This window comes from Glycine max, chromosome 18 (genome assembly GCF_000004515.6).
Source record: "Glycine max cultivar Williams 82 chromosome 18, Glycine_max_v4.0, whole genome shotgun sequence".
NCBI classification, from domain to species: Eukaryota; Viridiplantae; Streptophyta; class Magnoliopsida; order Fabales; family Fabaceae; genus Glycine; species Glycine max.
The window spans coordinates 56,529,457-56,544,523 of NC_038254.2; the positions used below are offsets into that span (position 1 = coordinate 56,529,457).

General features: G+C 31.3%; 1 protein-coding gene across 1 annotated transcript; it reads right to left on the reverse strand.

Moving 5' to 3' along the window:
* Positions 1-6,719: 6,719 nt before the first annotated feature.
* LOC100788065 (probable disease resistance protein At4g27220) lies at positions 6,720-14,773 on the reverse strand. The gene is made up of 5 exons (XM_003551753.5): positions 14,533-14,773; positions 14,202-14,419; positions 10,604-11,380; positions 10,190-10,273; positions 6,720-9,531 (listed from the first exon to the last, which is right to left on the reverse strand). The coding sequence occupies exons 2-5, from the start codon at positions 14,407-14,409 to the stop codon at positions 6,896-6,898; spliced, it is 3,705 nt and encodes a 1,234-aa protein (XP_003551801.2). The 5' UTR covers positions 14,410-14,419; positions 14,533-14,773; the 3' UTR covers positions 6,720-6,895.
* Positions 14,774-15,067: the final 294 nt, after the last annotated feature.

Genomic DNA, 15,067 nt, shown 5'->3' on the forward strand with positions numbered 1-15,067 from the left:
ATAACGGCGCTTAACAGTTTTTTATTGATAAAAATGTATTTTCAAATAAAAGAATTCGCATAAAAATAAGGAAAATTAAGTTAAACACTTACATTAAATTAAATGTTCTAGAAGTAATGTAACATCATGGGACCTACGAAAATAAGATAAATAACCATTTAAAAAAATTTGTACTGTAAATGCTTTAAGTAAGTTATATACATTTTTTTATAAGTACACTGTTAAAAGCAATTTAATGAATCGAAAAACAAGAACAATATTAAAAAAAAAAAAAGTCAATGTTATTAATATATTAAAATTTGAAACAAATTATATGTAATTATCTTATTTATATAAAATAATAAATACATTACTTAATCGAATTACACATCTTAAAATAATATAATTATATTAATTTAAAATATTATTTGTTACCTTAATTATTTCAATTAATATATTTTTTTATTATGTTAGCCATGTTAATATTAAAATACCTATAATTGATAATAAGGATTAAAAAGAAAACCAAGAAAATGTATAAAAAAATTACTGCAAGAAAATGTTAAAATTTTAAAAGTAACATTTTTTTACTGATTTTTTTTGTGTTGGTTAATAAATAATAATTTCCTAGGAGTTGTAAGGTGTTCCCAACATTATTGCTGGTGCACCCAGCAAATTTTGAAAAACTCAAAACTGCCCCTACATGTATTAAAAAGCCTTTTTACATTTTTAAAAACAACGGCACAATGCGCCCTCATTCTCTTCGTTGGTTTCTCTCTTTGGTGCACAATGCTTCGCCGTTCTTCTTCGTTTCCTTGCGCTCGGTTAGGTTTGGTGAAGGTGAAGCTACTAGTGTTCAGCGTTACGGTGGTCGACGACGGCATACGAGGTACGCATTTGCGTTGGGTGTGCGTTCTGGTGTACCGCAGGTCGTGCAGATCAAGTTGATCCGCAATCTACGTACGGATCAACTTGATCCGCAAATAAGACTTACGAATCAAGTTGATCCGCAAGTATCAATTTGATCCATAACCAAACATTCTACACGCGGATCAACTTGATTCGCAAGTCTCTTGTGGATCAAGTTGATCCATAACAAGTTATATTTTTAAAATTTTAAAGCTTCATTTTGTTTTTAAAGTATTACTTTATTTGTATTGTCATTTTTTATTTGAATTGTTTATACGTGTAGAATGAAATAGGGTTTTGGCTTTTTACTAATGATGAGTTATTATGTATAGTTTAGTATATTATGTATAGTTCGGTTATGTGTTGTATGTGTGTGTTGAAATTTTTGATTTATTGTTAAGATGGACCAAGATCAGTGGATGTCTAAAGAAGTGAATATGGATTATGAAAATAAAAAAGAATATAGTGTGAATGAACCATATGTCGATTGTTCGAAAGCGTTCAATACTTCTCAGGTAATAATGTTGATGATTGTGAGTGCTTTAATAAAATGAATATGTTGTAGGAAACTGAAATTATCTGGATTGATTTGTAGGTGTTCGACAGTTGAGATGATATTTTGCGGTGGACTCGATCCGTTGCTTATGAAAATGGATTTATGACAGTGATTGTAAGGTCTGACACATACACAAGTAGTAGAGAAAGGACTTCATTTGTGTTAATTGGCTGTGAAAGGAGTGTCGAGTATAGGTGTAGGGAGAAAGAATTTGTTAGAAGAGACATTGGGACTAGGAAATGTGGATGTCCCTTCAAGCTTCGTGGCAAGCCAGTGGATGGAGGACAAGCCTGGATGGTGAAATTGATTTGTGGCATTCATAATCATGAATTGGCCAAGTCATTAGTTAGACATTCATATGTCGGACGATTGTCTAAAGCTGAAAAGACACTTATTACTGACATGACGAAGTCAATGGTCAACACCAAAAAACATTCCGCTGACTCTAAAAGAGCATAATGCCAATAGTTGTACGACCATCAAACACATATACAATGAAAGAAGTGCATACCATTCTTCCATAAGAGGAAGTGATACTGAAATGCAACATCTAATGAAACTTCTTGAACGAGATCAGTATATTCATTGACACTGATTAAAGGATGAATACGTGGTTCGTGATATCTTTTGGTGTCACCCTAATGTAGTGAAGTTAGTCAACGCATGTAATTTGGTGTTTTTGATAGACAGTACCTACGAAACAAACAGATACAAACTCCAACTGCTTGATTTTGTTGGGGTGACACCAACTGGGATGACATTCTTTGCCGATTTAGCATATCTAGAGGGTGAATGTCTTAATAATGTGGTTTGGGCTTTAGAACCCTTTTGAGGTATATTTTTAAGACGTGATGTTCTCCCTCAAGTTATTGTCATTGACAAAGACCTAGCATTGATGAATGTAGTGAAAATTGTATTTCCTGAGTGTACAAATTTGTTGTGCAGCTTTCACATAAACAAGAACGTGAAGGCCAAATGTAAATTGTTAATTGGTCAAAGAAATGCTTGAGAATATGTCATGAATGTCTGGGGATCTCTTGTTGATTGTCCTTCGGAGCAGCAGTTTGATGAGTGCCTAAAGAGGTTTGAAATGGTTTCTTCACCTTGACCAATGTTTGTTGATTATGTCAAGGATACATGGATAATCCCACACAAGGAATTTTTTTTTATCGCGTGGACAATAAGGTGATGCATTTAGGGAACATAACAACAAACAGGTATGAAATTGTTCACTTATTTCTATTAATGTTGATGAATTAATGAATTTTTATTGTTGTATATGTTTATTGTTATTTGTGTATTTGAAATGTAGGGTTGAATATGCTCACTGGGCTTTAAAAAAAGTGTTACAGATTGCTTTGGAGACTTATGTAGTGTCTGGGATTCCAAGAACAACATGATGACGCCACAGTACACGAAAATTAGAGCATCATTTGAAACAAGTATACATGTCGTTGGACATGTCTTCAAAAAAACCTTATACAAGAGGCTTCTTCAAATGGTTTCAAGGTGTGTTTTAAATCAGATTGCTGCTGAATTTGAGCGTGTTCACTATGTTGGCAAGAATCCTTCCCCTTATGATTGTGTGATGAGAACCACACATGGTCTTCCTTGTACTTGTGAGCTATCCAAATATGTTGTTGGTTGCATCCCACTGGATTCAATCCATATGTTCTGGAGGAGACTCAATTTTTCAGACCAAGGGTTATCTGAGCCCGAGGTGAGCATCAAGGATATAATGGAAACTATATCCAAAAAATTTGAAGAACTTGATGTTTGTGGTAAGTTTACTCTGAAGACTAAGCTTTGGGAGATTGCATACCTTGATCAAAATTCGATGTGTCATCCTCCAGCAAAGATTAACACAAAAAGTGTACCAAAGAAATTGATGAACAGAAACTCAAGACAGTTAGTCAACCACACATAAATTATTCAGATCAATCTTTGTGCAACAAACAAATTGGTAGCCAAACTCACCTCTTTGATTTCTCCATATACATTAAATATACGGTGATGTTCATTATGCGAAACAGATGAATCATGCAAAAAGACCATAAGATTGCCCTGATTCATATCTTTCTTGGAAGGACTATCCTGATAAAATTTGTGCCAAAGCAAGGAGTCACTACCAAACTCAAATTTGCTTTTGCCATTAATTCTGTTGACAATCAACGCATCTTTGAGTTGCTTTTTGCTCTTTTACGGTTGCCATGAGTTGGAACGTTCCAACTTTGCATGTTGTAATGTCATAAGTTATTAGTTTAAGGTATTGATAACAAATTAACCTAAAAGCTTATGGTGTCAGATGCAAGGGTAGAAATGGTTTTCAAATTTCAACACACCTTATCATGCAAAAGCCTTTCGGGCTTGAAGAAAACAAAACACGAGCACTCAAACATGACAAGTCCAAGCTCTTCTAGTAATGATTGATTGGATAAATTGTTAAAATTGCCATAAGCTCTGCCAAGAGAAAGAGAAAACAGGAATAAATAGGACTGAAACCGCCAACATTGTTTAAATTTCCAAAATACCCCTAATACCATGGTCAAAATCGAATATACATATATATATAATATGAAACGATCATTAGAAGAACAAATATCTTCAGATGAATACAACGATGAAGAAAAACTCTTGTAATCCATTGTCTCAGAAGGCATGATGAATCCCAGAATACGCAGGTATATATCCCAAAAAACGAAAATCTCCTGACTTTTTATATCTGTTGAACACAGCATAGCATGACAGTCAACTTAAAATTTTACATTTTACCTCCTTCCAAGTTCCACACAGGATGAAAAATATAAAACTTTATAAACTTAAAAACTCACAATTACCATAGATTATGAAAAATTAATACCCATTAAACTAAGACAAATATCATGTACTACTAAAGTGAGAGATGTGATCACAACCAAATTCTGTGTGACACTTACCAATTTCTGGGTAATACCTTATTAGCTACTTTCCATAAACAGAAAATTTGTGGTTATTTATCAACGTGTAGAGCTGACCACATAGTCCAACATCATGTTAATAATTTCTTCTCAGTGCACGTTTCAACCCCACAATCCCAAATTGACACACGGCATTAATTGCAAATCCACCAACATTCTGAACGATCAAGAGGATTTCAAACAACTTGAACATCTTAAAAATAAAAAATCACTTGAAGTGTTGAATGTTCTAAAACCATAAAAGTCAAAAATCCAAACTTGAGAACAGATACGAATTCACGCGAACACAAAAACCCACGATTGAAGAGTGAAAAGGCAGAGGTGGCTTAAGACCCAATCAATCCAAGCAAAAGCTTAAGTCACAAAAAAAAAATCCCAAAATTTGTTTTAGTACTGATATGCTTCAAAAAACATTTTATTGTAAAATTATATTTGAAAATAAATTTTAATTAAAATATTATAAATAATAGTTAATTTTTTAATTCATACTAATAATTAGAACAAAAACTCTTTATTAATATCATAAATTTACAAAGAAAAAAGAAATTGTATGATTAGATAAAAGGCTTTTCATTTAAGCCTTTAAGTCCTTGAGTCTTGAGCCGTTGCTCCTGAAAAGGGGTGACATAAAGGAAGACACCGACCTTGTGGGAAATGGAAGAGGAGATGGAAGGGGTGAGAATGAGTTAAATTGTATGGAAAGAGGTGAGAGAAAACGAATGTGTTGTGTGGCGTGCAAGATCCTCCATCCAAATCTTCTCACACCCTATTATCGTTCCCTGCATTGCACGTTACTAACTCCTCTCACCTTCACTTTTTCTTCTTTGTGAACTTCAACGGAATTTGGGAGGTCTCGCCGGAACTGTAAGTTTCCCAGTGAGCAGGGACGGAGAGATGGTTTTTTTTTTTTTTGTTTCGTTTATAACGGCGTCAATACGGGTTCAAAGAGCAGCTGATTAACCATTATCCACACTTGTTCATTTATCCATGAGTACGGGTTGAATTACACTTTGATTATGGATGGATTTTTTTTAGATCTTTAATAAAAAAAATTAAGTGGGTTTTTTAAGTTTTTTTTTTAATTTTTATGGTGTCATATACATAATTTTGTTTTAATAGTAAAAAAATTTAGAAAATTTCATATTGTTCACACTTTTATTTTTTTTATTTTCATTTAATTATGATGTTTTTATGTGTTAGAGAAATGTTATTTTTATTGTTAAAAAACAATTTATTATCGAAGATATAAATTTTATTTTTAAGAAACCTTGGTGGTCACATGAATTTATTTAGATGAAAAAAAAGGTACAATAAACAATAATCAATCTTTTCACTAACAAAATCCTTAAAAAAATCCAAATGAAGAAGTGTATTTAATTGAATTCTTTTATTATCTTTCTCTCCTATTATTATTTTTTCTTAGAACAAAGTGTAAAATAACAAGAATGTTAACCAATGTTATTTAATAAATAAGAAACAATATAATATTTAATAGTATCAATCTATTTTTATCATATTTTAAGAAAAAACTACTTGTTAATTAACCCCCTTAAGCATATTCAATAAAATGATCTTGATTTCTACATGGATAAAATACACAACGGAGCCCAATTTTTATTATGTACGTCAGGTGCAAAAGTTAATAGACATAAAAAAACACATTTTTGTTGTGTACTATGCTTATATCCCTTATACAAAACAAATAAGTTCTAATTTGTTCAATGAATATATGTTTTTTGTGTTTTAAGAATGACTAATCATATTATTTAATAGAGGTCTAAGTGGATGATCAATTCATGAACCTGTCCAATTCAATTAAATTAGATTTTTATGGATTATATTGAATTATTAGATTGATTTTAATTTAATAAAACCAATTATGCTTGGATTGAGTAATAGGTTTGGAGTTTTAAATTTAACTAAAACCCAACTCAATTGAATGTAACACGATTTTATGTTTTATGATTATAGTTGATTTAAGTATTTTAGTTTTATTTTGTATACTACTTTTAGAATTCTGGTTACCTCTAGTGTTTGGTGAATATTTACTCTAATCAAGATTTTTGTAACATATAATATTAAAGTTTACCTAGTTGTAGCCGTATATGATATCAAGTATCAATTCTTTGGGTTTGGAAATTTTCAGCTATAAGTATCAGTCAGCACTTTATAGATCAGAGGCTTGCACCTAGATGCTCTCAGTCATGGAACGGAAATGTTAGCCTATAAATGGGTAATGGGAAAATGAGTAAATTAACGAGAGAGTGGAGACCGGAGAGGGAGGTGTTGGATACTTGCCAAACCTTCCTCCACCATATGAAATTGCAATGCCCGGAAATACATTCTTCCCCGAACCGACTATGAATGGTACCAATAAAAGCGAGTATACTATTTCAAAAAGCAAATTATGATTTTGTTTTTTCTTTACAAGAATTACGAATACAAAGAGTAAGCCACATAAAATAAGTACCATAATCTGAATCAACAGAATCAATCATACACGACCACCAATTCTGGGTGTTTCATAATTGGGACAATCCTTGATGTAGAATATATACTCAGAGTTACAGAGTAAAATTCCTTTGCACACTGTCTGTAATTCTGGTAAATAGCGTAGTTGCAATTTGGTTAAATTGGGAAGTGCAATGTTGTCGGAACTATCTCCCGCAAATATCTCCTTTATTGATTCGCAGTCCTCTACCGATATAGACGCCAGGTTTTGAAGTTGTGGCACTAACCCTGGCGTCAGCAACTTCTCTATCTGATGGCATTTCTCGATACTCAATTCCTTGAGATGAGAAAACACCCCACTCCGAGATAAAGATTGTGTTAAACCAGCAACATCTTCCTTGCAGAGGACACTTAAACTACCCAAATTATCAAGTTTCAAAGATTTGAGGTTTTGGATATTAGTGCATAAGGAACAAGATACACAGAATAAACTCTTCAATTTTGTACAGTGTTTAATGTTAATGTCCTTTAAAGATAGAGGACCATTAGATGACAGAGGAGCACATAAGCATTCCCATTGATCATTGCCACTTACAAGTAATTCCGTAAGGTCTCTTGGCAGTAAATAGGGTAATTCATCGCAATCTCCAAAACATACCCTTCGACGCTTGAATTCAAGACAAAGATAAATAGGATTCTCAGGAAATCCAAGTGTGTAATCATCAAATTTTCCAAAATAGATAAAATAGATTTGAGGTCCATAACCAGTGTCCTGAATTTCTTGCACATAACGGTTGTAGTAATCCTGATCGAGAAAGCTTACTGCAAAACATTCAAGCATAGTCATCCCTTTTACATCTTCTACTTTTATACCTGACGAACCCCGGAGATCCAGATATTGCATATTGCTCAAACCGGGCAGTGCGCATCCGGGTAACAATGATAAATACAAATCGCGGGAAAGATTAAGGCATTGCAACTTTTTTAGATTTTGCAAGCCTTCCGGTACCCTGAGGAGCGAATCACAACCTGAAATGTCCAATCTTGACAATGCTTGTAGATCTCCCAGTGGAGGTATATCTTTCAATTTTGAACATTGACGGAGCACTAAAGAAGTAAGAGACCTCAACTTAGACAGCGACTTTGGCAAAGATGTTAATCTAAGATTAAATGATAAATCAAGTTGTGTTAGAGCGTTCATGCGTCTGAAAAAACACTTGGGAATATGACTGATGGAATTACGAGATAAGATGAAGGTGGACAAGCGTGGACAATTAGGTGATGTGCCCTCTGCTATTTCTTCTATCTCATTACCCGCCAAAGAAACTGCCTCCAGATCAGCTGTCCATTCCCGCATCTGAGGCATCTTTCTCAATTTTTCATTACATTTTATCAAGTAAGTGTGATTGTCGTTCAAGATATGGCACGCCATCTTCCTCACCAGACCATTCATTCGTAACATCAAACAACCTAACAACAAAGAATGGTTAATGAGTTTATCCATTATGACACGTCCCTCATCAAATGTTTCCTCCAAACTCCTCTTTCCATCTAACAACCCACTCTCAACAAGCATCATAACCCATTCCTCTTTAAAAATATGATTAGGAAACAGTGCAGACTGTAAGAAACATTTTTGGATGTCCTTTTCAATTAAATTGTCATAGCTACGTTTTAGTACGCTTAAGACCTCTTCTCCCATTTCCAATCTGTCAAGTTTATTCAATGCATGTCTCCACCAATGGATCTCATTTTTCCCTTTCATGGTTCGAGCCATCGCACTGATTCCAAGTGGTAAACCATCACATTTCATTACAACAGATCTTGCAATCTCTAGTACATGAGGGGGAAGTCTTGCAGGTGTTCCACGGTGTCCAAGTTTTAGCAAAAATAACTCCCAAGCTTCTTCTTCTAGTTCATCAAAGGGGAATATTGTTATTGTATTATTTGGTAGGCAATCCATCTGTAGCCACACATGTTTCAAACGAGTTGTGATAATCAATTTAATGCCATTCACTTTAAGAGGAATCCCCACCTTTTGCAGATCAATATATTCCCAAACATCATCCAAAATAAGCAGTGTTTTTTCTCTTTTCTCCAACTCTGACGTCAAAATTGTTGCTCTGGTCATCTCATCTCCGTAAAGCTTAACCTGCATTGTTTCTGCAATGTGATGTTGCAATTTGAAAATGGTGAAATCATGGGAAACAGTGACCCAGAAGACATCCTTGAAAGTCCCCTTTCTTTTAATCTCATTCTTGAAATGAGTTGCCATGAATGTTTTTCCAACTCCCCCCATTCCATCTATGCCAATAATGAAGACTTCCTCATCCTCCAGAAGATCCCACATCTTCTTCACATTTTCATCTCGCAACTCCCAAAGCTTCTCTATCAATAAATAAATAAACTTAGCATGCAATTCAGAAGGCTTGGGCAATTCATTAGTCGACCCAGACTGATGCAGTGAGTTTTTCACATCAATAACTCTTTTTTTCAGGTCCTTTAGTTTATCCGACCAATCGTCATCTTGTCTCTTGCGCTTAATGGCCTGGAACTCCCGCCACTGTAATTCTTTATCAAAGTAGTCTTCTTCCCTTGCTAGATCGGATAGCAAATTATTTATAGTCAAAGCATCATCGCCATTGCTACCTCCGTTCACAGCATGATCTTCTACATCACCTGTTTCATTGTTTTGGTTATGCTACATTCTTAAATTTTTTCTGTTGCTCCTTCACTGTAGAATAACACAACTCTCTCGTGTGTTTTAATAATGAGTCTTTAGACAGAAAATTCTATTTTTAAATTGATTTACAATATATTATATGTCAAAATAATTTATTTAGAAATATATTAAATTAAAAGAATTTCAAACTCACACATAACAAAAAGAATTATTTTACCCAAATAAAGAATATATTTAAAAACTGAAAGGAATTAATTTAACTGAAATAATTAATTTTTCATGTGTTTTAACTTTTTTCAATGAAGGTGGAATCTAAGTAAAAAAAAAAATGTAACCATTCATATATATATATATATGAAAGTGCTTTATAGCACCAATATATATTGGAATGTAATAAATTTACTTTTTCATGTCACGCTAACGGTAAGAAATAAAAATTGAACTTAGTTTAATATTCAAAGGAATGTTAAGCACTAACAACTTTTTTGTGTGAAATGATAAAACTGATTATTGAGAATTAAAAAAAAAATCTATGTGTTGTATCACCTAAATAAAAAAATAAAAGGCTCATCCGTGTGAAGAAGGAAAATAGTATAATGGAATTGGTGAGGGTAAGATTTAAGAATATATTGGAATGGCAACTAGAATGCGTACCTCCTAATAAAGCAGCTGAGAATTGTGTATTGTTTTGAGGGTTAACTGAACCACCAACAATCATTTTACTGTCTCCTTCAGCCGCTTCAATGCAACAAAAGATATAGACAAAACAAAACATAGTCACCATCTTCAAACTTTAACCAAAATCAAGAAAAAATATGTCAAATAGTAACATACTAATACTATTAATACTAACTTAATATCTTAAAGATGATAGGGTACTTATAATAATGCTAACAATTAAGAAAAGTTTGATAGGGCAAATCTTTCTCTCTCACACACAAACTATAAAATTGAGGATTTTAAAATAAAAATCAAACTTTGTTATATCACCTAAGAAATAAAAAAACACAAGTGTAAAGAGCAGGAAATGAACACAACTAATTAATTGGTAAGTAAACAGATTCATACCTATTAATAGTTTCTGTATATGAGATCGTTTCAGAGAAGCATCTGGTGGAGGAACACTGAACTTGGTTGAACGGTTAAAGTTGATTGGAGCTTGTTCCAGAAAATGTTCCACATAGTGGAGCAAAAAGATGCCACAATCGTATGCATTTTGTTGCTGAGGCAGCTCAAGTGGCACGAATGGAAGATCTAAAAATTTAGGAGAAACATCATCCCTCACATTGTTGTGCCTCTCTTTCCATTCTTCACATAGATAACTTTGGAAAACATTCTGGAGATGTACATGAATTCCTTTTCGGGAATCCATGTGCAAGATGCAAGCTTCTTTGGGAGATCCCTTAGTTTCTTCATCTCTGTAGCATGTCATGACTTCAGCAGGGTGACAAATGACAATCAAACTCCAGTGAAGACTATAGTTTATGGGAATGAAGATATAATCCGTTTTAAAAAGGTTGACTTTTCTTCCCCAAGTGCTTACACGCTGAAATGCTGCTTTACCATCACAAGCAATTGATGTATCATTTCTGCTTAAACCAGCAAGCTTAGCAAAGAAAAAGCAATTGAAAAAGTGAAACCTGTCTTGTTTATCGCTTGGAAGTTTATTTTTCAAATAATTGATATAAAAGTCAATGATAGTATCATTAAGGCATTTCTCAGGCTGTAAAAGCTCAATATCGCTCTTTTTGATACAAACAGCATCAGGGTCCCCCTTTGGATACGCCTTTTTAAATGCAGCAGAATCATGCTCCACTATCTGGTCTCCCAAGTTAATTTCATCTTCTGAGGGATTGAAGTTGAAGTAGAAATCAAAGAAAATGTTAGACTTGATTTTTTTTTTTTTTTATGAGGGAAGAAAGAAATAAAATATAAGTAACTACTGTCTAACATAAGTAACACTGCACCTAAAGAATCTTGAATTTAGACATCTTGTTATAAAATTACTTTTAAATAAGTTAATATGAATGTTATTTTTTTAAAAAAATAAAATATGAATATTATATTAAACCTTAAAATAAACATACATTGGATAAATATGATAGACTTGACTATTATAAAACATAATTTACAAAATTTCACCTTTATTTCACGTTCTATAATTTTATTTTCATAAATTACATATATGTATTATATCATTAATATTGAGAAAAACAATAATTTATAATAAAAGAGTTTGTTAATTTATACATGCTTATTCTTAGTATTAATGCGTTAATATATAACTAGATATTACATTAAATATACTAACAGTGCAGTAAGCTAACACACTAATATAAAAAATAAGTATCCCTATATTAACACATTTATATATTATTTTGTCATATATATTTCGTATGAAGTTTTCACATAGTATATACAAAGATAGAATGTTCAGTTTGAGAATAACTTTAAAATCTTAACCTTTCATTTTTAGTGGCTCATATTTATTTAGTTAAAGAATCATGTGACACTGAAATAGGAATTAACCAGACAGACGCTTTGTTTTTCATTTCTCAGTTCGCAACAAGTAAAGAATACGAGACAAACACTGCAACCATATTTTTGCAGCTTCGTTATTATCTGTAAATTGGTTCCTCTTCAGGATTGACAACAACATTGTAATGTATTTCATAAGAGGGTAAGATAATTAAATTATATGAGGATAAAATAATTAAATTTAAATCATATAATAAGCACAAATGATAAAGATTTAATATATGAATTTTTTATATTAAATTTTAATCTTTCCATGCATAATTATATCGTTGGGACTTAATCTTTTATCTCCACATACACAATTAACTTATTATAACTAGTAATTCTGGAAACTCGGCTCATCAAGAACATACAACTATACAAGCAAGCACATATTGATACATATATACAGTTAACACAAAGTGCCATTATTATGCTTAATACATAATTACCTATGACAAAAGTATTAGCTATTAGGCATGCTTGTCGCCATACTTCATTAAAACTTCTTATTTAATATTAATTTTACCAATTATTTTTATTCTACACTTTTAATTTTAATTTTTCAATAAAATATTTGATCTTTTAAAAAATATATAATTTTAAAGTTAACTAAAAGAACTAAAAATAAGATTCTCCGAATTTATAAATATCATATAATCGGTTAAATGATGATGTGACTAATAAAGTTTCATGTAAGTATTTAATAAATCTTAACTCACATTAGATACTAAAATTAAACATAAAAAAAATCCAAGACACATTATAGATAATAAAATCAAAATAACTATCTTACAAATATAAAAACATATTTAAGTTAATTTTTATGTATATGTAGATAAAGAACATTTTATCAAACTATTTTTAATTGAATAAACTAATAAAAAAACTTTTTCTACTTTTATCTCCAAACATAAGATTCTTTTGACTAAGATAAATGTTAACTAATATCCTTAGAATACTAATTAAAAAAATAAAAATAAAAGTTTTCTATTAAGATGTTTAAAAATACATTTTGTTGCAAATTTTAACATCCCACATATTGGTTAGATCGAACATAAAATATCTGGAGTACTAAAATTAAAAAAATGGTGATTTAAAAAGCAAGATTAAAATCACCTATGTTACATGTACTAAAATGTTATTTAAGTCAAAACAAAACTACGTAAGTTGTATTAGCTACATTAAAAAAATACCTACAAAAAAATAAAATAAAGCAGGTGTGTAAAGAATGAAAAGAATATACTGGAATGGTACCTAGAATGCGTTCCTCCTAATAAAGTTGTTGATTGTACACTGTTTGTAGGGTTAATTGAACTATCAACAATCATGCACTGTTTTGAAGTTTATTTTGAAGGTGATCGTTTTCTTGTAATTATGTGGTAGTGGTACTTCTGATACCTCTTTTCATTACATGTATTACGTTTTTCTGTTAAAAAAATCCTTTTCAATCAAATGAAGTTATACTTTAGATAAAAATACAAATTAAATACTATATAAATAAAAATTTCATAAACTTAAACCTTAAGAGTATGTTTGGAGGAGGAAATTTAAAATTCTAAGAATTTTAAATACTTCAATTAAAATTTTTTTATTTTTAAAATTTTATGTTTGGATAAAAAAATTAAAGATAAGAATTTTCAACATTTTAAGGATGTCAGAAACTTTTAAGGTAAAAGCGGTGATAAAAGTTAATAAGGGAGTAAGCGAAGGTTTTAGAAGATTTTTTTATAATTTTTTTTTCAATTTATCATCTTTTAGAAGAAAATTGAAATTCTAAATCTTTAATTGTTTAAAATTCTATTTTAAAATTACAAAAATTTAAATTCTTCAGAAAAAAACATTCAAACAATAAATTCTAGATTACAAAAAATCAAATTCTCTAATAAATTACTTTTCTCATTAAAATTCTTTGTCCAAACATACTCTAAGATTTAAGATTATCCAACATTTAAGATGACAAAAGATATAAATAAAAAAATACAGTTACCATTTATAAACTTCAACCAAATCAAGAAAAAAATGTAAAATATTGAATATTTGAATTCAAAAAAATAGAAATTTATCTTTAAAGTTTGAGAAAGCATGATATAAAAGTAAAGGTGACAACTTTCATTGCTATCTCAAAAATGTTAAGCATATTACTTACCTTCATGGGCACCATATTTTGGGCATTTTGTAATATTGTTTCCTTTGCCAGTGATATGCTCTTCAATTCTTGTAGCACCTCCGGCAAATTCATGTTTACAATGGTTGCACTTCCACATATTTTTACCTTCTAATTTTTCAGCTTCACTCCAGTATTTACTTTTAGGCCGACCCCCCCTTTTTCTTCTACTACTACACGCCTCATCCATAGTTTATTTCCTAAACACACAAATAATCTTAACATGAGCCTATCTTTAAACTAGAAAATCTCAAGATAAACATTTGATAGTGTGAATCATGAACCATTCAATAGAAAACCAAAAAGAGATTACCGAATGATGGCTTGTAGTTGTGAAAACAGAAAGAAAGTTTTGGGAATAGATTTGAGAACCAGAAAGAAACAGAGAGATTAGGTCTGGAAGCTCAGCTATTGTCTTAATCTTATCTTTGGGGAATGGCTGGTGGCTGTTATACAGGCTGTTGCCGCACTGTACACGTTGTTTACAAATTACAAAGACTTTGACTTTGCAAGATATACACAATTTCAGAGTAAGGGAGGTGGGGTAGCTTAGTTATTATTATTTTTTAATCACGTTGTTTTTACTCATAAAATTCAAATAAAAAATTTTACTTAAAGAAAATCAAGTCTAATATCATTTTAATCCGTACCTACCTGAATCAAATATTAAAAAACAAAGAAAAGGAAAAAAAACTGGACACTGGTTTCCAATTTTGGTGTTAGAACACTAATCAGATTTGGCAAACAAAAATATTTATATCTATACTAAATTAAAGTGGAACTTGTTTGATGTTTTTTATTTTTTTAATCTTAATGTTCCTTTTAAACTAAAATGACCGTTTATAAAC